At 35.6% G+C, this 20,421-nt stretch overlaps 2 protein-coding genes across 2 annotated transcripts in view; one reads left to right on the plus strand and one right to left on the minus strand.

Moving 5' to 3' along the window:
• Positions 1 to 7,684, minus strand: part of LOC144341666 (Fanconi anemia group I protein-like) — a 49,514-nt gene extending 41,830 nt beyond the window's left edge. The window contains exons 1-3 of the mRNA XM_085504710.1: positions 7,554 to 7,684; positions 6,013 to 6,105; positions 3,727 to 3,933 (exon numbers count right to left, since the gene is read on the minus strand). Coding sequence (XP_085360836.1) covers positions 3,727 to 3,933; positions 6,013 to 6,099 — 294 coding nt within the window. The 5' untranslated portion in view covers positions 6,100 to 6,105; positions 7,554 to 7,684. The remainder of the gene's footprint in view (positions 1 to 3,726; positions 3,934 to 6,012; positions 6,106 to 7,553) is intronic.
• A 250-nt stretch (positions 7,685 to 7,934) lies between these two features.
• Positions 7,935 to 18,600, plus strand: LOC100376435 (CCA tRNA nucleotidyltransferase 1, mitochondrial-like). Its single transcript, XM_078012357.2, has 6 exons — positions 7,935 to 8,448; positions 9,150 to 9,417; positions 10,009 to 10,135; positions 11,702 to 11,895; positions 14,673 to 14,914; positions 16,321 to 18,600. Exons 1-6 carry the CDS (start codon positions 8,182 to 8,184, stop codon positions 16,582 to 16,584), a joined length of 1,362 nt encoding a protein of 453 aa, XP_077868483.1. The 5' UTR covers positions 7,935 to 8,181; the 3' UTR covers positions 16,585 to 18,600.
• Positions 18,601 to 20,421: the final 1,821 nt, after the last annotated feature.

A 20,421-nucleotide genomic window follows, 5' to 3' on the forward strand; every position in this document is an offset into this window, starting at 1 on the left:
ACTGATTGGGCATCATGGCAAACTCATTGGGCATCATGGCAAACTCATTGGGCATCAATGCAAACTGATTGGGCATCAAGGCAAACTGATTGGGCATCAAGGCAAACTGACTGGGCATCAAGGCAAACTGATTGGGCATCAAGGCAAACTGACTGGGCATCAAGGCAAACTGATTGGGCATCAAGGCAAACTGACTGGGCATCAAGGCAAACTGATTGGGCATCAAGGCAAAGTGATTGAGCATCAAGGCAAACTGATTGGGCATCAAGGCAAACTGATTGGGCATCAAGGCAAACTGACTGGACATCAAGGCAAACTGATTGGGCATCATGGCAAACTGATTGGGCATCAAGGCAAACTGATTGGGCATCATGGCAAACTCATTGGGCATCAAGGCAAACTGATTGGGCATCAAGGCAAACTGATTGGGCATCAAGGCAAACTCATTGAGCACCAAGGCAAACTGATTGGGCATCAAGGCAAACTGATTGGGCATCAAGGCAAACTGATTGGGCATCATGGCAAACTCACTGAGCATCAAGGCAAACTGATTGGGCATCAAGGCAAACTGACTGGGCATCAAGGCAAACTGATTGGGCATCATGGCAAACTGATTGGGCATCATGGCAAACTGATTGGGCATCAAGGCAAACTGATTGGGCATCATGGCAAACTGATTGGGCATCATGGCAAACTGATTGGACATCATGGCAAACTGATTGGGCATCATGGCAAACTGATTGGGCTTTATGGCAAACTGATTGGGCATCATGGCAAACTGATTGGGCATCATGGCAAACTGATTGGGCTTTATGGCAAACTGATTGGGCATCAAGGCAAACTGATTGGGCATCATGGCAAACTGATTGGGCTTTATGGCAAACTGATTGGGCATCAAGACAAACTGATTGGGCATCAAGGCAAACTGATTTGGCATCATGGCAAACTGATTGGGCATCAAGGCAAACTCATTGGGTATCAAGGCAAACTCATTGGGCATCAATGCAAACTTATTGGGCATCAAGGCAAACTGAATGGGCATCAAGGCAAACTGATTGGGCATCAAGGCAAACTGATTGGGCATCAGGGCAAACTGATTGGGCATCAGGGCAAACTGACTGGGCATCAAGGCAAACTGATTGGGCATCAAGGCAAACTGATTGGGCATCAAGGCAAACTGATTGGGTATCAAGGCAAACTGATTGGGCATCAAGGCAAACTGATTGGGTATCAAGGCAAACTGATTGGGCATCAATGCAAACTTATTGGGCATCAAGGCAAACTGATTGGGCATCAAGGCAAACTGATTGGGTATCAAGGCAAACTTATTGGGCATCAAGGCAAACTGATTGGGCATCAAGGCAAACTGATTGGGTATCAAGGCAAACTCATTGGGCATCAATGCAAACTTATTGGGCATCAAGGCAAACTGAATGGGCATCATGGCAAACTCATTGGGTATCAAGGCAAACTCATTGGGCATCAAGGCAAACTGATTGGGCATCAAGGCAAACTTATTGGGCATCAAGGCAAACTGATTGGGCATCAAGGCAAACTGATTGGGTATCAAGGCAAACTCATTGGGCATCAATGCAAACTTATTGGGCATCAAGGCAAACTGAATGGGCATCATGGCAAACTCATTGGGTATCAAGGCAAACTCATTGGGCATCAAGGCAAACTCATTGGGTATCAAGGCAAACTCATTGGGCATCAAGGCAAACTCATTGGGTATCAAGGCAAACTGATTGGGCATCATGGCAAACTTATTGGGTATCAAGACAAACTCATTGGGCATCAAGGCAAACTGATTGGGCATCAATGCAAACTTATTGGGCATCAAGGCAAACTGATTGGGCATCAAGGCAAACTCATTGGGTATCAAGGCAAACTCATTGGGCATCAAGGCAAACTCATTGGGTATCAAGACAAACTGAATGGGCATCAATGCAAACTTATTGGGCATCAAGGCAAACTGATTGGGCATCAAGGCAAACTCATTGGGCATCAATACAAACTCATTGGGTATCAAGGCAAACTGATTGGGCATCATGGCAAACTTATTGGGCATCAAGACAAACTGAATGGGCATCAATGCAAACTTATTGGGCATCAAGGCAAACTCATTGGGCATCAATACAAACTGATTGGGCATCAAGGCAAACTGATTGGGCATCAAGGCAAACTGATTGGACATCAAGGCAAACTTATTGGGCATCAATGCAAACTGATTGGGCATCAAGGCAAACTGACTGGGCATCAAGGCAAACTGACTGGGCATCAAGGCAAACTGATTGGGTATCAAGGCAAACTCATTGGGCATCAATACAAACTCATTGGGTATCAAGGCAAACTGATTGGGCATCAAGGCAAACTGACTGGGCATCAAGGCAAACTGACTGGGCATCAAGGCAAACTGATTGGGCATCAAGGCAAACTGATTGGACATCAAGGCAAACTTATTGGGCATCAATGCAAACTGATTGGGCATCAAGGCAAACTGACTGGGCATCAAGGCAAACTGAATGGGCATTAAGGCAAACTGATTGGGCATTAAGGCAAACTTATTGGGCATCAATGCAAACTGATTGGGCATCAAGGCAAACTGATTGGGCATGAATGCAAACTGATTGGGCATCAAGGCAAACTCATTGGGTATCAAGGCAAACTGATTGGGCATTAAGGCAAACTTATTGGGCATCAATGCAAACTGATTGGGCATCAAGGCAAACTGATTGGGCATGAATGCAAACTGATTGGGCATGAATGCAAACTGATTGGGCATGAATGCAAACTGATTGGGCATGAATGCAAACTGATTGGGCATGAATGCAAACTGATTGGGCATGAATGCAAACTGATTGGGCATGAATGCAAACTGATTGGGCATGAATGCAAACTGATTGGGCATGAATGCAAACTTATTGGGCATGAATGCAAACTGATTGGGCATGAATGCAAACTGATTGGGCATGAATGCAAACTGATTGGGCATCAAGGCAAACTGATTGGGCATCAAGGCAAACTGATTGGGCATCAAGGCAAACTCATTGGGTATCAAGGCAAACTGATTGGGCATCAATGCAAACTGATTGGGCATCAAGGCAAACTGATTGGGCATGAATGCAAACTGATTGGGCATCAAGGCAAACTCATTGGGTATCAAGGCAAACTGATTGGGCATTAAGGCAAACTTATTGGGCATCAATGCAAACTGATTGGGCATCAAGGCAAACTGATTGGGCATGAATGCAAACTGATTGGGCATGAATGCAAACTGATTGGGCATGAATGCAAACTGATTGGGCATGAATGCAAACTGATTGGGCATGAATGCAAACTGATTGGGCATGAATGCAAACTGATTGGGCATGAATGCAAACTGATTGGGCATGAATGCAAACTGATTGGGCATGAATGCAACCTGATTGGGCATGAATGCAAACTGATTGGGCATGAATGCAAACTGATTGGGCATGAATGCAAACTGATTGGGCATGAATGCAAACTGATTGGGCATGAATGCAAACTGATTGGGCATGAATGCAAACTTATTGGGCATGAATGCAAACTGATTGGGCATGAATGCAAACTGATTGGGCATCAATGCAAACTGATTGGGCATCAATGCAAACTGATTGGGCATCAAGGCAAACTGATTGGGCATCAAGGCAAACTGATTGGGCATCAAGCCTTTGATGCATCTGTGAAGTTCCAACAACATACCTGCATTAAAAGAACTCCAAGCAATTGTGATGCTGTTTTATGACCTATATCATTGCCAGATAAAAGCCTAATAGATTCAATATACAGACATAATGTACGAGACACACCATCTGTTGTTGTACATGGTGAACCAAGTAGAATGGCCCTTAGTAAAGTCACTGGATCTCCCTTTCCTCTCATAATATATGATGTATATGTGTCTTTTAACTAGAATATAAACATGAAAAAGTAATGGTACACAGAATTAAACAAATATCATTTTGTATTAATTGATTAACACAGATCACAGACAGACAGCATGTTATTCAATTACTATCAAGTGAATGAAGCTGTAAGTTGTGTATCAAAACTTGGTGCATTAACATTTCAACAATTTTCCACAATCACAAGAATACCATAAGCATTACAGTGATCACATCCACAGTTGTGTAGCAGAGGTTGATGTGATCCTGTACTATCTGGATGCATAATTTGTGTTATTTTAATGATAATAGCAGTCTTCAGTAACATGATTCTATTTACACTATGTGTTTGTCGCATTGTGTGTCGAATAGACAAAATATGTCAAATCAGCATCTTTGCTCATTTTGAAAGGAAGGAAGATAAAAGGAAGATAATCATAACATGTTTGAATGTTGGTCTATTACTTTAAAACATACCGGTATTCAAGCAGGTTTTTAGGGATGGCTGAATTCTACTGTTTTCACTGCTAGGTACATGTATACCGATATATCATATTTTCTCTATTAGTAGCATATGTGCTATACGTAAAATACAAAGTAAATTGAGTAATATTTCATTGATTTAGTATACAGCAAATGGAATGTTTTGTTTATATGCACTTCTATAGGAGATGTGCTTCTAATAGAGCAAATATGGTATTTACATTCAAACACTGAGTCTCAACTGCCTACTCATCGGAAAGGAAATCTATAAAAGTTCAAACCATCATAGTACAATGATACATTGCTAGCATGAATACATTGTTATCATATACTGTAAAACCACTTATTTTCACTGACATTTAATTTTACTATTTTGACGTTTAGAGAATAGTCACTGTGTTTTAATTTCACTTATTAATAAGTAAACATTTAGTTTTATTGTTATCTTACATGTTCGCGTAGATTTAATTTAGCAGATTTTACTTATCAGCAAAAATAGTGAAATTAAAACCCAGTGAATAATTAGCGCATTTACAATACATAGTATTCCCCGGCCTTGTAACGCTATTGAAGTTGCGCCCTCACATCTGGGCAATAATTACCCATATCATGCAGGCCCAGCATGGCCGCTTTTTATCAATCTAAACAAAACATGTCATTTTACAATACGCAGTGTTTAAGGTCATCTGAGGCATATGATAAAACCTTTATGGACAGGATACATACGACTTTAGCGGCCCTTCGTCGTATGGCTAACACACTCTTGCATCTGCCACACTAGATCATGGAGGTAAAAAAAGAAGGAGCACTGACGGAAAATAAGCCTATTCAATTGTTTATTGCTAAGTTAAGCCCCTTATCTTGGTCTTTGAACTCGATGATAGTTGGAGATTGTTTAAACTAGTGTACTGACGGTAATATTCAGATTACACAGAAACAATTTTCCGATGAAATATTAAATCAGTTGCGCAGACCATAAATGAGGTCGTTACTCATGTGCAGTGACCTTTCTTGAAAACAAGAGGTCACCATTCACACTACACAGCGGAAACTAGACACTTGGACATTTAATCCCGTTTTTAGTTGAAGATTGACTATATTTTATGCTCTCTGATGAGTCAGCTTTTGAAACACTTTATTTATATGATCCATAGAATTCCGCAAAAATATTTAACTTTTTATAGAATCTTTGCATCCTCAGCTTTTGAAAACGACTGTCAAATCTGGCGAGCGGTTGTCGAAAATATCCAGTTCATTCCCAACTACGGCCAATTTTGCCCATTCTTCCGCAGGAAAATCTATATCGGGAATTTTGATAGGAACTCGTGTTACGCCCGAAGCCATGTTTGTTTCTCTGGTTCTGCACATGCGCAGTTCATTCAGATGATTGTTGAAGTTTGTCGAAAGACTCTGAACCACGTAATCCCCATTAAGGGATTAAACAGATAACAGGAAAACGGACAGCACATTGTTTGCTTGGCAAACAATCGCCAACTATCTTAGTACACAAAGGAAACAATAGGCGTCAGTGCTCCTTCTTTTTTTACCTCCATGACTAGATCAGGCGGCAAAAGTGATATCCAGTACATAAAGATTGATATCATACACATCCAATACTCACTTGGTCATTAGTGATGCTCTTCAAAACCACATCAATCATATCTCCTTTGTTATCTTCAGCCAACTTAACAATTCTTTCACAATCCATGATGATCTAAAAGTTTGATTTTGATATGAAAGTAACTTTTTTGAACATTTTGGTGAAAAATCCTTATATTTCTTTCTATAATTTCTTTTAAATATAAGGCATTATTTCTCAAAACATTACAGACAAAAATGTGGAAAAAAATGATATTTATCTCCTTTTACCACTAATATCATGCAGCCACCAGTGTCCTCCGTATTCGGTCAGCGGTAGAACTCGGCCACTTCACACTTATAAAGCGATTACAACTGGCCGAGTTGGACTATTTTTATATGGCTGAGTTTGACTGTAAGCAGCCCACCTATTCCATTTCATGAAAATTATTGTTACACATTATTTGGTGTGCACCTTGTAATCAGACAGATGCATCACCAACATGCAGCATTAAAATCACTCATATTTTATGTAAGTCAAGACCTGTCCACCTGTCCCATACAGGAAGATTTTAGCTGGGATAGGTAAATGTACAAATTGTCTGTCCCTGTGGACATGTGAATAATAAAATCAAGTTTTTACTAACTAACCATTACCAAGTGGGGGTAGTTCAAGGTTTGCTAATGTGCAGAAAATTGCTTTCTGAGTTCAGCAATAGCTGTCTCAACTTATTTTTGGTTTATTACGCATTTTATTATTTACTTTGGGTTTATTTAACTTGCTGAGTATCTAGTGTTGTGCACTATGTATAGCCACGTTCTTATTGAACAGCGATAACAATAAATAAATTTGCTAAGCTCTTTACGTCATGGCTATTCAGTGTTTGTGTAACTTATGAAAAAAAATCAAAATCACACTGCCAACTGTACGAATACAGTATCAAACATTAACAAATAGTGGAAAATTAAAATTTGTATTAATTAGTAGTATTAGGATTGAAATAAGCGATGCATTTACATATCAAATAGCTCATACATAATTCAGTACATTGGAGATTACATTGGACAGGTTTCAATAACTATTTTTGCATGTAAAATTGATTTTGAGACAGTTATCGCCTCTTTAAATAATATTGTAATTTATCATGCTAGGGTCAGGTAAAGGTAGGCACATTTAAAACAAAAATCATCAAAGTAAGTGTGAGAAAAAAATAATTTTTGAAAAGTGTTTTATTATTTACTTATTTACTACTCTATTTAAAGTTGATTGGTCACCCACCTAAAATGAAAAACAAAATTACCTCAACACCCCCAATATTAGAAATGGTTCACCCTTTTCTTTTCTCCAATGCACATTCATGGAAAGATTGCTCGTGAGACACTGGTTCCTGGAGACGACTGAATGAACAACGGGAGTTATGTACTATTGTTTCGGTTAATAATATACAGATTGCTCCGAATCTACTATCACTACCGGTAGTTCTGTTGTTTTTATCCCCAATCGTCCGGTCGATCATGAAAATCGGGATGTCCTGCACGCAATTGAAGTGAAATGTAACAGACCAGTATTCATTTTATACTCACCTCAACTTCAACTCAAACTGTTTTCGGAATGTAACACCCAAATAGCAAAATACGCTGCAAGGATGAGTTTGATCACAGTTTAAGGACTGCGGTTTAAATATAATAACAAATCGTATCCGAAAATGGCGCCAAAGACTGGTCCATTTGGGATGGGGTGGTTTGTGGGTGATAATGGAATCGTTTACAGAATTATTAAACATTGACAATCCGATTTATATTAATGAGCATGATTAGGATTATGTAATTACTAGTATTATAATGTTCAAATGAACAGGTTAAGTCTGAGTGTGAAAATATGTTGCCCCTAGTCTGGTTCGTATACATGCTTATACAATAGTTTCACCCATAACTCTTGCGTCAATCAGCTGAGTTTGCGCAGTCACAGGATTTCCGCAAAATGGACGACTTGAGCTCGGGGATACCTGATCAAGATTGCCAATGACACGGTTTTAACGAGAGTTTCTTGTACTTTCCTAGAAATCGGTTATCATTTACTAGTATATATAGATATATATTCGTTTGTCATTGCTGCTTTTTTTTCATACATTGACTGATACATTGTGAAACATATGCACATGGTTGCGTCATCTTGGATGTTCTGTGCAAGAGACATGTAACACGGTGTACCATGTTCAGTCGCCTTACAAGGGTAACTCTGAGAAGCAGGTCCGTGTTTCAACGAATCCGTCAGATGACTAAAAGGAGTTTCGCGTCATCCAGTCTGAATATGGCGGAGTGTGACGACACGTACGAGGAAGCAAAGAAACCGAAATTTGACAACCATCAATTCCGTGCGTTATTTACACCGCAAATGAACAAACTTGCTGATATATTTAAACGATATAACTATGAACTACGGATTGCTGGTGGCGCTGTTAGAGATCTACTTGGACATGTAAGTTCGTACTAGTAGCGGTCCAAGTCCGACCACAGTGCAAGTTCTAGTGGTCCAAGTCGAACCACAGTGCAAGTTCTAGTGGTCCAAGTCGGACCACAGTGCAAGTTCTAGTGATTCTAGTCCGACCTCAGCGATGGGCCGCATTGACTGACGTCAATGTAAAACTTGTAATGCAGGACTATTTTACAGAATTTCCCCTGGGATTTAATTTCACTCATTTGGTATTTTGAAATGTTTTGACTTATCAGCAAAAAATAATAGAAACTGGTAAACATAAAACTGGTGTACTAAAGCGTTACCTAGATTTTTTGGAAAGAGTTCCTTAAAGTTCCTTCACCCCTAACCAGAACCCTAACCCTAACAATCCAGCCCCCCAAAGTAATACACATGTGCCTTTAAATAACGATACTGGTAAGTGATCTGAAGAGGGGTATATACAATTGAAATGGGGGAGAAGTACTGGAGGGGCATGGTTCGAAAAGATGTATAGGATGACATGGAACTCCACACTCTACACAGTGGCCATTACAGTCAGTGTACTAGCTGTTTTTACACATACATTAAATGTGTCAATATCGTTATTAGTTTTAATTTTGATTTGTCTGATGTGACACTGCAAAATATGTGATACCCAGGAAATAATGCTAAATGAAAAACCACAAAATAAAACATTAATTGTGTGAATTTATTGTTTCTAGATCATGCCACAGGATGTTGATCTAGCAACGACGGCAACACCTGAAGAAATGAAAGTTATGTTTGAAAAAGAAGGTGTTAGAATGTTAAATACAAAAGGAGAAAAACATGGGACAATAACTGCCAGAATTAATGATAAAGAGAACTTTGAAGTGACAACATTGCGAATCGATAAAGTGACTGATGGCAGACATGCAGAGGTAGAGTTTACAAAAGATTGGGAACTAGATGCTGAGAGAAGAGACTTGACAATCAATTCAATGTTTTTAGGTAACTTTTTCTTGACAATACTGTAAATGTGGACAATATTATTTTTTTACTTCAATAAGCTGTAGTTCTGTATTCTTGGTTTCACAATATTTTTTAATCATAAATAGTGTTATTATCTATAAGGCCCCTGCACAAGCATGTACTTATCACTATATTTGGCTGAAACTGATTTGAACCGATAAATGTAATTTTATTGATCAATTCAGCCACAATAGTTTAGTAATGTTGTTGTGTTACTTTGCAGTATACCTTTTTACAGTTGATCAGTTCCAAAAACTAATTTATCTTGCATTATGTGATCGATGCTCTAAAACTCATTGAAAATAATGTGGCTTGCATAAGTAAGAATTTGAAAACCATAATTTTTCTGACCAAAATTGTTGTTTTTTTTTTTTCTTTTTTTTTTATTAAATTTTTTAGACCAAATGCATATAATTTCCTATTGATTACAAGTCTTGATCAATATTTTTGAAAAATTATGAAAAAAGTATGTGGGTTTAAAATTTGAGTTGACTTTGGCGCTCAAAGGTTGAATCAGCATGTACATCTTTGTTTATTGAGTAGCTGTCTAACCAGAGTGATTGATTTCAGGTTTGGATGGTACTTTATATGATTTCTTCGGTGGTCAACAAGATCTGGCAGAAAAGAAAGTTGAATTTGTTGGTAATGCGGTTTCAAGAATTCAGGAAGATTACCTTAGAATTCTTCGGTATTTCAGGTAATTTTTTTGTTTATTTTATTTTTACTTTTGTTAGTCCCTGTCTTATGGGGTCTTATGGATTGGTCTCTGCATGCATCCGTGCGTCTATGTGTGTGTCCGAACCTGTATCTTAGACATGCATGGACTGATTACATTCAAACTTCACACATACATAATATATATATGCACATCAATTTGTATCACAGTCTGATTCAAGATGGCTGAATGACGGCCATTTTTGTGCTGAAAAATCATTAAAATCAAGCATTTCTGGCATTCCCGAACCAGATCTCAGCTGTTTACAGATAGATTTTGTTCAAACTTGGTACATACATGTACATTGGACATTATAGTCACTTGATGCATGTCATTTTGATTTTTAGATCTGATTTAAAATGGTCGACTGGCAGTCATTTTGTTTTAGTGAATGCAGTTCTCTGACATGCTTTGAGTGATTATGTTCAAATTTTGTATATTTATTATACATCATGTCATAGATATACAGATGTATTGGTTCGATGATCTGATTCAAAATGGTCGAATGGTGGCCATTTTGTGCTAAAACATCATCAAAAAACCAAGCATTTCTGGCATTCCAGAACCAGATCTTGGTCTTTTATGGGTGAATTTCATTCAAACTTGGTACATACATTAGACATTATGGGTCCCTGATGCACTTCATTTTGTTTTTCAGTTCTTATTCAAAATAGCAGACTGGCGGCCATTTTGATTTAATTAATGCTGTTCCAGAGCAATATCTCTCAATATGAACAAGTACTCATTTGACGATCAGATACTAGATGACTGAATCAATGTCAGTCAATTTAATGTTAAAAATCATAATAAAGCATCAGCCTTTGGATCCATATCTCTGACATGTTTATATTCCAACTATATTACTATAAAAAAAACTATATTTCCTAAATTTGATAACTAACAGGGATGTGCCATGCATGGCTTGTTCATACTATTGAGGTAGATTTATACTACTTTATAAACCTAATGATGATCTGGGTTGTTATTAGTCTCTTTGAAATGAATGGCCGAATGGTGGCCATTTTGTGCTAAAAAATCATCAAAAAACCAAGCATTTCTGGCATTCCAGAACCTGATCTTGGTTTTTATGGATGAATGGATTTTGTTCAAACTTAATACATACATTAGAAGTTATGGGTCTATATATCTTAAATTTGATAACTAACAGGGACTGTGCGATGCATGGCTTGTTCATACTGTTGAGATAAATGTATACAACTGTATAAAGCTGCTGATGATTTAGATTTTTATTACCAGGTAGTTAGTCTCTTTGAAATGAATACATGTACACAAGTGTGACCTGATTAGAAGTGCACTAGCAAACAAACAAAAGATCTACTCTGGGCCTTAACTGTTAACAAACAACTTTTTAGCCCTGCTGTTATAAAAACAGTTGTTTATGTACGTGGCTGTCTATCATATTGAGGAAATTGCTCACATGCAGATTATTTATTATAATTGCGGCTTTGTTTGTTTTTGGTCATTGTTGAAATTTGATTTCTTTCTTTCACTTCAATTAATTAAACATATTTTATGCATTATTTATAGATTTTATGGGAGAATAAGTGATAGTGATGATAATCATAATATCCACACATTGAAAGCTATTGAAGACAATGCTGCAGGACTGGCAGATATATCTGGTGAAAGAATATGGATGGAACTGAAAAAGATTTTAATTGGTCGTCTTGCACCAAGCACATTAAGATGCATGTATCAACTTAGACTGCCACAATACATTGGTTAGTACCAAGACTGATACCTGATTTAAATAAACGTGTCACCCTAGATACCTGATTTAAGGTAGCGGGACTATTATTTGCATACTTGTTTTCATCTTCTAATTGTGACTAAATGACTACAAATAGACCCGGGAAAGTATATATTTTTAGAATCGCCAGATTTCAAGCTTTTCACAAGTGTATTTTGCATGCCGGTATCTGCATTCTACGACGCGTTACTCAATCAAAGGTGAAAATTTACTTTTTCTGTAAAAAAAATAATTACGCATTTATGCTGGCGATAAGAAGTATTTTTTTCACTTTTCCTAGTTGTTCAATAGTCTGGTAAATTGAATGTGTCTGGTCAGTTTTATTCAAGCAACGCGTTTTAAAAAATAGTGTGCTGAATTTTAATTACTGTTTTAGTCGCATTGCCCCCAACTCAAACCACAACTCGTTGGTAAATAATCGATGAAATAGTTTGTCTGGACACATTCAAGTTCCTCTCACTGTCACCTTAAAGCTGTGAAAATTTGGTGTTAATCCGACGACAATAAGTATACGTTATTTTTTGTTAAAGACCTTGTATTTTGAAAAACATAAACTCCTAGAAAACGTCCATGAAGTAACAGCAAAGATTTTCAAACTTGTTTATCGGCACAATCAATTTGTTTTCCCATCAAGGTCTGTTTTAACATGTGTATGGACATCCAAATGTGTAAGGCTATTGGAAACCAAAAAAATAAAGGAATGGGATAGCTATAATTGGATAAATTCGGCATATGAAAACACCAAAATCAATGATTTTTTTTCAGTGGCTGTGTGACCTTGTATCTGAGACATTCATATGCAAATGAATAATCTGTGAAACAAACAGGGGCGGAGACAAACCACTCAAATGTTTGGAAACACTCATTGTGTGTCAGATAACTACTGATAACACATCCCAACATTGCTTTGTCTTGAGTTTATCTTTGAAACTTATAGGCACACAGATTAAACCTGTGTTGTTGATTTTGGAAAACATTACTGAGGCTGCCTTGCTTCCCTTCAGAAAATCTACATTTTAACCAACTTACATGACATTCTATGTTATGTTGACTTTATCACATGAAAGTTTATAGTGCATTTCATCAATTAATAAATAAATGTGAAAATCGTAATTTTCAACACATATAATAGTCTCGCTACCTTAAATGAACGCGTCACCCTATATACCTGATTTAAATAAACAAGTCACCCTAGATACCTATTCAAAAAAACAAGTCACCCTATATACCACATTTAAATAAACAAGTCATCCTATATACCTGATTTAAATAAACAATTTGCTCTACATACCTAATAATAAATAAACAAGTCACCCTTTATACCTCATTTAAATAAACAAGTTGCTTTAGATACCTCATTTAAATATACAAGTTGCTCTGGATAACTGATTTAAATAAACAATTTGCTCTAGATACCTCATTTAAATAAACAAGTTGCTCTAGATACCTGATTTAAATAAACAAGTTGCTCTAGATACCTGATTTAAATAAACAAGTTGCTCTAAATACCTGATTTAAATAAACAAGTTGCTCTAGATACCTCATTTGAATAAACAAGTTGCTCTAGATACCTAATTTAAATAAACAAGTTGCTCTAGATACCTCATTTAAATAAAGAAGTTGCTCTAGATGCCTGATTTAAATAAACAAGTTGCTCTAGATACCTGATTTAAATAAACAAGTTGCTCTAGATACCTGATTTAAATAAACAAGTTGCTCTAGATACCTGATTTAAATAAAGAAGTTGCTCTAGATACCTGATTTAAATAAACAAGTTGCTCTAGATACCTGATTTAAATAAACAAGTTGCTCTAGATACCTCATTTGAATAAACAAGTTGCTCTAGATACCTAATTTAAATAAACAAGTTGCTCTAGATACCTCATTTAAATAAAGAAGTTGCTCTAGATGCCTGATTTAAATAAACAAGTTGCTCTAGATACCTGATTTAAATAAACAAGTTGCTCTAGATACCTGATTTAAATAAACAAGTTGCTCTAGATACCTGATTTAAATAAACAAGTTGCTCTAGATACCTAATTTAAATAAACAAGTTGCTCTAGATACCTCATTTAAATAAACAAGTTGCTCTAGATACCTGATTTAAATAAACAAGTTGCTCTACATACCTGATTTAAATAAACAATTTGCTCTACATACCTGATAATAAACAAGTCACCCTATATACCTCATTTAAATAAACAAGTCAGCCTATATAACTCATTTAAATAAAGAACTTGTTCTAGATACCTGATTTAAATAAACAAGTTGCTATGGATAACTGACTTAAATAAACAAGACCCCCTAGATACCTAATTTAAATAAACAAGACCCTCTGGATACCTAATTTAAATAAACAAGTCCCTCTAGATACCTGATTTAAATAAATAAGTCACCCTAAATATCTGTTCTAAATAAACGAGTTACCCTAGATACCTGTTTTAAATAAATAAGTTGCTATAGATAACTGATTTAAATAAACAAGACCCCCTAGATACCTAATTTAAATAAACAAGACCCTCTAGATACCTGTTTTAAATAAATAAGTCACCCTAGATACCTAATTTAAATAAACAAGTCACCCTAGATACCTAATTTAAATAAACAAGTTGCTCTAGATACCTCATTTAAATAAATAAGTCATCCTATATACCTTTTTCGAATAAATAAGTCACCCTAAATACGTGTTTTAAATAAATGAGTCACCCTAGGTACTTGAATGAAACATTCCAAGTTGTTGTATTTCAGGTCTTCCTGTGGATGGTAATGTTGATGAATTTAAATTTGTATGGAACAGATCACTTTCCATGAATCCTAAATCAATGACAGTCCTGTGTGCTTTATTTAATAAAGAAGAAGATGTTATAATACTAGATAAAAGAGTCAAACTTTCTGTTCAGGAAAGGAAGTTGGGATTGTTCCTCGTTAGTAGTCGTCAAGATGTAATGGATACTGATGAGTTGAAACCCTTCAAGGATATGGTAGTTATGGTAAGTAAAATATCATAACTACTTAAAGTCCATGATTTGCAAATTTGAGGTTGAAGCTGACAACATCTTTCATTTCCCTGTGGGTGTCAGGTGAGCCACTTACAATATATTTCACATTTTTGACTAAATATCATTTACGGCAGTATACACATTCTGGAAATCTGAAAATTCTGGATACTGGATACTCTGCACCAAAATTCTGGATACTTCGAATCGATTGGCAACAACTATTCCAGGGGTTTTCTAGAAAAAAAAACTGCGGTGCCACCAAGTGGGGGAGATAGGGTTCTCCCATTCCAGGGTATGGAGTTTTTGATAATTCTAAGTTAAAATTGAGCATTCTATGGCTTCCTTGGGGCCAAAACTACTGTCAGGCAGGTCACAGTTGAAGACTGGCCCCATGTGATCCCTGGTCAATCAGAATTTTATGGTTGTCAGCGGATCTGCTCCCCAGGGTGAGGGGGCGCATGGCATGAGGGCGCTGCGCCCCTGTTCCCTTGTTCAAAAAAATCCCTGTATACTATCCTCATCCCCAGGATGCACATGGTCATGCATACTAATTAGGCTAAGAAAAAATATTTGTTTTTGTTGCTGAGATATTTTTTTATTGTTTTGACTTTTTTCTTTAACTTTTAAAATACATTTTAATTATGCTTATACTGACCATATACAAATCATTTGTTTTTTGACTTCACTCTAATGTCCACTAAGTACTACAATATTGATTTTACCTGCCAAGTTGCCAAGTACTTCTATTAGATATGTACTTCTATTAGATATGTACTTCTATTAGATATGTACTTCTATTAGATATGTACTTCTAATAGATATGTACTTCTATTAGATATGTACTTCTATTAGATATGTACTTCTATTAGATATGTACTTCTATTAGATATGTACTTCTATTAGATATGTACTTCTATTAGATATGTACTTCTAATAATTAATAATTATATAATTGTTTATTTAATTATATGTGTACAAAATATCACATGACTGACGTAGAAACTTTAAATTAGTGCTACAACTACCAATATTTAACAATAATTTGAACATGATCTTCTATTTAACCTTTTCATCATCAGACTTTCTTGCCCAAATTTGTCTGCATTTCTTTCTTACATTTTCTCAATATTTCTAGAAATGCACTGTAATTTTGGAGACAACAGTCAGAATTTGAGTCAATTTTCAGTTTTTACTCAAACAGTTTGGCTATTTTTGTTCCAATCTTCTGAAAGAAAGTGCAGACTATAAATTGGACTATTTTGTTTTGTGAATTTGTAATGAAAAAAGCGAACTGGTTCAAACAGACTTTTCTATTTTTTGCTCATGTCTTGGATGTAACTCACTTTTCTGTTGTTTTTTTCACGGGTCTAACCAAAGCCTTTTCTGTTGTTTTTCAGGGACAAACCAAAGACAAACAGATATTCCCCAAAGTATTAGAACTTTTAAAATACAAAGGAAACATTCAGTTATATCAAGATTTTCAAAAATGGGAAATTCCAAAATTTCCAGTTTCGGGAAAAGACCTGATAAATATGGGAATACAACCAAACAAGAAATTTGGACGTTACATGGATAGACTACGAGAAGTCTGGAAAAACAGTGATTACACATGTACAAAAGAGAGTTTACTACAACATGCAGAGCAGTTCAAATCCAACTAGATATACAGTTATCAGTGTTTCTGAAATGTTACAGATCTATGTCTGTATAACCAAATATCATGTGATGTCTGTAGTTGCAGAATAAAGACCCTGCAAGAGTTTCTTATTTTTTAAGTAAAAAACTTATTCCAAGATGTGATATGGACTTTAATAGATAAAGTCGTGGAATTAGATTGTAAGTCAGATATAGCAGAAATATATTAACACTTTAAACAAAATCAACTTTTGTTATGTTTCAGAAAATAAATATGCATATCTGAAAAAAATGGTTCCACATTTTTTAAAAAAAATTTGATAATGTAACTGTAGCAAATGAACAAGTCTGTTTATTTGGTGCATAATTAACAAAAAAAATGGTGTTGAAAAATACATAAAAATGTGCTAAATGATGCACTAAAATATAAGCAGGAATAATTTTGTCTTTCAAAACATTAACGACTACTGTGTTGGCATTTCCCTGTAGTGCGTTCTGATGTGAAAATTTGAAGAAATTGATAATTAAATGTGGTGAACCTTATCACAAATCTGAGATATTCTTGCAAGTGAAAAAATTTTACTGAAAGGAAAATTATTTATTGCCATATGATTATATATCACCCGTGGATGATTTTTTTTTTATTGACAACAACATGAAATGAAATGTACATTACTTATTTAAGTACAACTATTCATTAATTACTTACTTCAATTATGTCTATCCATTTCTGACAATGTGTATCAAGTTTATCTCTTTCTGTAGCAATTTCATATTCTAAATTGCTGGATGATTTTAGTGACTTTTCGCTAATGGCAATACAGTTTTAATTAAAAATACATCAATAATTTATTGCAAGAATAATTTTCAAGTTACAGCTACTTTGGGTATTTCTATTTCCATTTCCCGTTGGTAAAATCAGTGACTTGTTATCCCTTGTGTATCGTGGCGGCCATTTTCAATAGATACTTGCCGCACAGTTAACCTGAATTGGAAATCTCAATTTGTGTGTCCTTGCAGTGTTCCTGTCTTTTCACTAACACTGCATACATGCCATAAACCAATAGTTGATCAGTCAATATATTTGTACTTTGAGATTACCAGTACTATATTTACAGCTGATGACAAATATATTTGCATCTGCATATTCACCAGCCATGGTTTGTTTTAGCCACAATCAGCTGGCGCACACGTGATATTAAAATAAATTCGATATTTACCATCATCTTGAATGCAGCATAAAACTAGATAAAAGACAAGTTGTGAAACACGTTTTTCAGATTCCTACAAATTTGGACAAAACTTCCAATCTTTCACAGAAATACGGTTCACTGGGGTAATATTAGGCCAGCCGATAACAAAATTCGAACAAATTTGGCATTTTTGTGTGGAAAAATCCCTCAAATACGAACACCTAATTTCACTAAAAACATAGAACACTTTCCCGGGGGTATTTGAAACCGAAATTGTCATCTAACTGTGAGCCTGTCGCTAATTGGCTGCTGAGCTGGAATGACAAGTGTTCTAAGTTCCTGGTATAATTTGGTGTTCATATACAAGGGATTTTTCCACACAAAAACGCTGAATTTGGCTGAATTTTGTTATCGGTTGGCTTATAACCCCAACGAATCATATTTTTGTGAAAGATTGGTATTTTTGTCGTGATTTGTAGGAATCTGAAAAACGTGTTTCACAACTTGTCTCTTATTTAGTTTTATGCTGCATTCAAGATGGCGGCCCCATATAGTAAATATCGTATTTATTTCATTACCACGTGTGCGTCAGCTGACTGGTTTTAGCCATCGCCTCATCACTACACTTTGTAGTACACAAATTGGTGAGGGAGTATGCTTACATTGAGCTCCCCTAACTGCGTTATTCAGACGATGTTGCATTCTTCACATTATGAAGATTCTGTACAGTTGACTTTTCACTGCTAAAAATGTTCGCTATTACATAGTTTGAGATGTCAAAATTTTGTGTTGCTGTGATTTCCTGTCTTCAAGCTGCATAAAATAAATAATTTTTTGTCTTCACTACAATAGATCCTGTCGTGTATTGCTGTTACGAATTCTGCTTCAGAGATGTTATATACATAATGAATGTGTTTGAGGTTTAAAATTGTCTTAGATACAGTAATTACACAAATAGAAGCCATCTTGTATATTTCAAATGTAATGACCCAGTGCTGTTCAGAACACTTCCTTGTGAAAAATGCTTTTATTGGAAATTTAGTTTGTCATTGTTTAACAGAAACTCCCACATCTGATTTGGTGACTATGACGCCCTAATATGCTGAAATCTTCATGTTGGTCACAACCATTGTTTGGAACTGTTATGCTCGGGTATTGAAAAGAAATGTTTGAAGCAGATATCTTGCAATTATAGTAACTGTTGTGTTATTCTACTATCCAGATTACTTGCATACAAACTAAATTTTGCTGACATACATCTTAGGAAAATGAGGGGTTAGAGTGAACCCGAGGACCACCTCAGAAAAGATGAAGATTTGTTTTATTTAACATTTAACAATGTCCATACCCGAAAAAATTATCCAAATGACAATTTTCGTTACCACGCCAGATTAGGAGTAAAAAAGATCTTGTTTAGGGAAATAAAACTGGTTTACGCATATTTTATTTCAATATTATATGCATATTACATATCTGAATTTGTGTAAAAGTTATTGGGGTTTGTGGAGAAACAGTCGAAAGCAAGATATTCAAATCTTGTTGTCAATCAGAATGCTACCAATCGGAATATTGACGATAACATTTTTTTAATGCAATGTGGAAGTGAAATGACAAAATACTAAGTTTAATTGCTTTGATATTGAATATACAGGTACTTCAGATGAGCCTTTTTCAAATTGTCTATAATTTTGGTGAAATGTGATATTTTTGACTTCTTGTTGAAAAGCGCAAGTCTGATTGATTTGATATTATACATATAGGTACTACAGGTGGACCTCTCAAGAATTCTTCATTTTGTGATGCATTGCTAACAGCAGAACTATCACAGCCGAGAGACTGCTTGTTTTATTTTGATAAATATTTGTCATTTTAAGAAAAAAAATGATTTTGATACAAAATTCAAGTTTCTTATTGAAAACAACTTGCCAGATTGCATCTAGTAGACAGATTGATTTGATATTTATTTCTCTTTATGAATTTGAAAGAACAGTGCTATATCAGCTGGTAGGCTGCTACGTTTGACTTTCCAGCCAAATTTTATGTATAATTTTTACTACTTTCAAGCCAACCTTTACAACTTTCCATCTAAGTTTTTCGTCTTTCCAACCAACTTAACAACTTTCCAAGAAACTCTCGTGATTTTCTGGCAAACTTGTAATTTTTATGGCTTTACAAGCATATTTTTCAACTTTCCAGCCAACATTTACATCTTGCCAACCAGATTATGACTCTTTGATTAATTTTTTGACTTTTTGTCCAATCTTTCCACCCAACTTTTCTAACCAGCTTTTATGATTTTTCAGCTAACATTTATGGCTTTACAACAAAAATTGTTGAATTTCCAGACAACTTTATAATTTTTCTATCAAATTTATGAATTTCTCTTCAAATTATGATTTTTTGCTTGACGTTTACTACTTTCCAGCGAATATTTATGACTTTCCACCCTAATTTTTCTACTTTCCACTCAATGTTTTGACTTATCAACCAAATTCTGACATTTGCCTAATTTTTACTACCAGTAATTTCCAACCAACGATTTTCCATCTAAACTATTTGACTTTCCAACTAGCTTTTACGACTATCCACCAAACTTTATCAACTTTCCATCCAACTTTCTCTACTTTCCACCTAGAATTTTTGAATTTCGAACCATCTTTTATGATTTTG

The sequence above is a fragment of the Saccoglossus kowalevskii genome, chromosome 10, assembly GCF_978046115.1.
Source record: "Saccoglossus kowalevskii chromosome 10, keSacKowa6.1, whole genome shotgun sequence".
NCBI lineage: Eukaryota > Metazoa > Hemichordata > Enteropneusta > Harrimaniidae > Saccoglossus > Saccoglossus kowalevskii.

Coding starts and splice junctions, on each gene's coding strand:
- LOC100376435 (XM_078012357.2), top strand. CDS start 8,182: ATGTTCAGTCGCCTTACAAGGGTAACTCTGAGAAGCAGGTCCGTGTTT. Junction 8,449..9,149: donor TTAGAGATCTACTTGGACAT/GTAAGTTCGTAC, acceptor TATTGTTTCTAG/ATCATGCCACAGGATGTTGA. Junction 9,418..10,008: donor AATCAATTCAATGTTTTTAG/GTAACTTTTTCT, acceptor GATTGATTTCAG/GTTTGGATGGTACTTTATAT.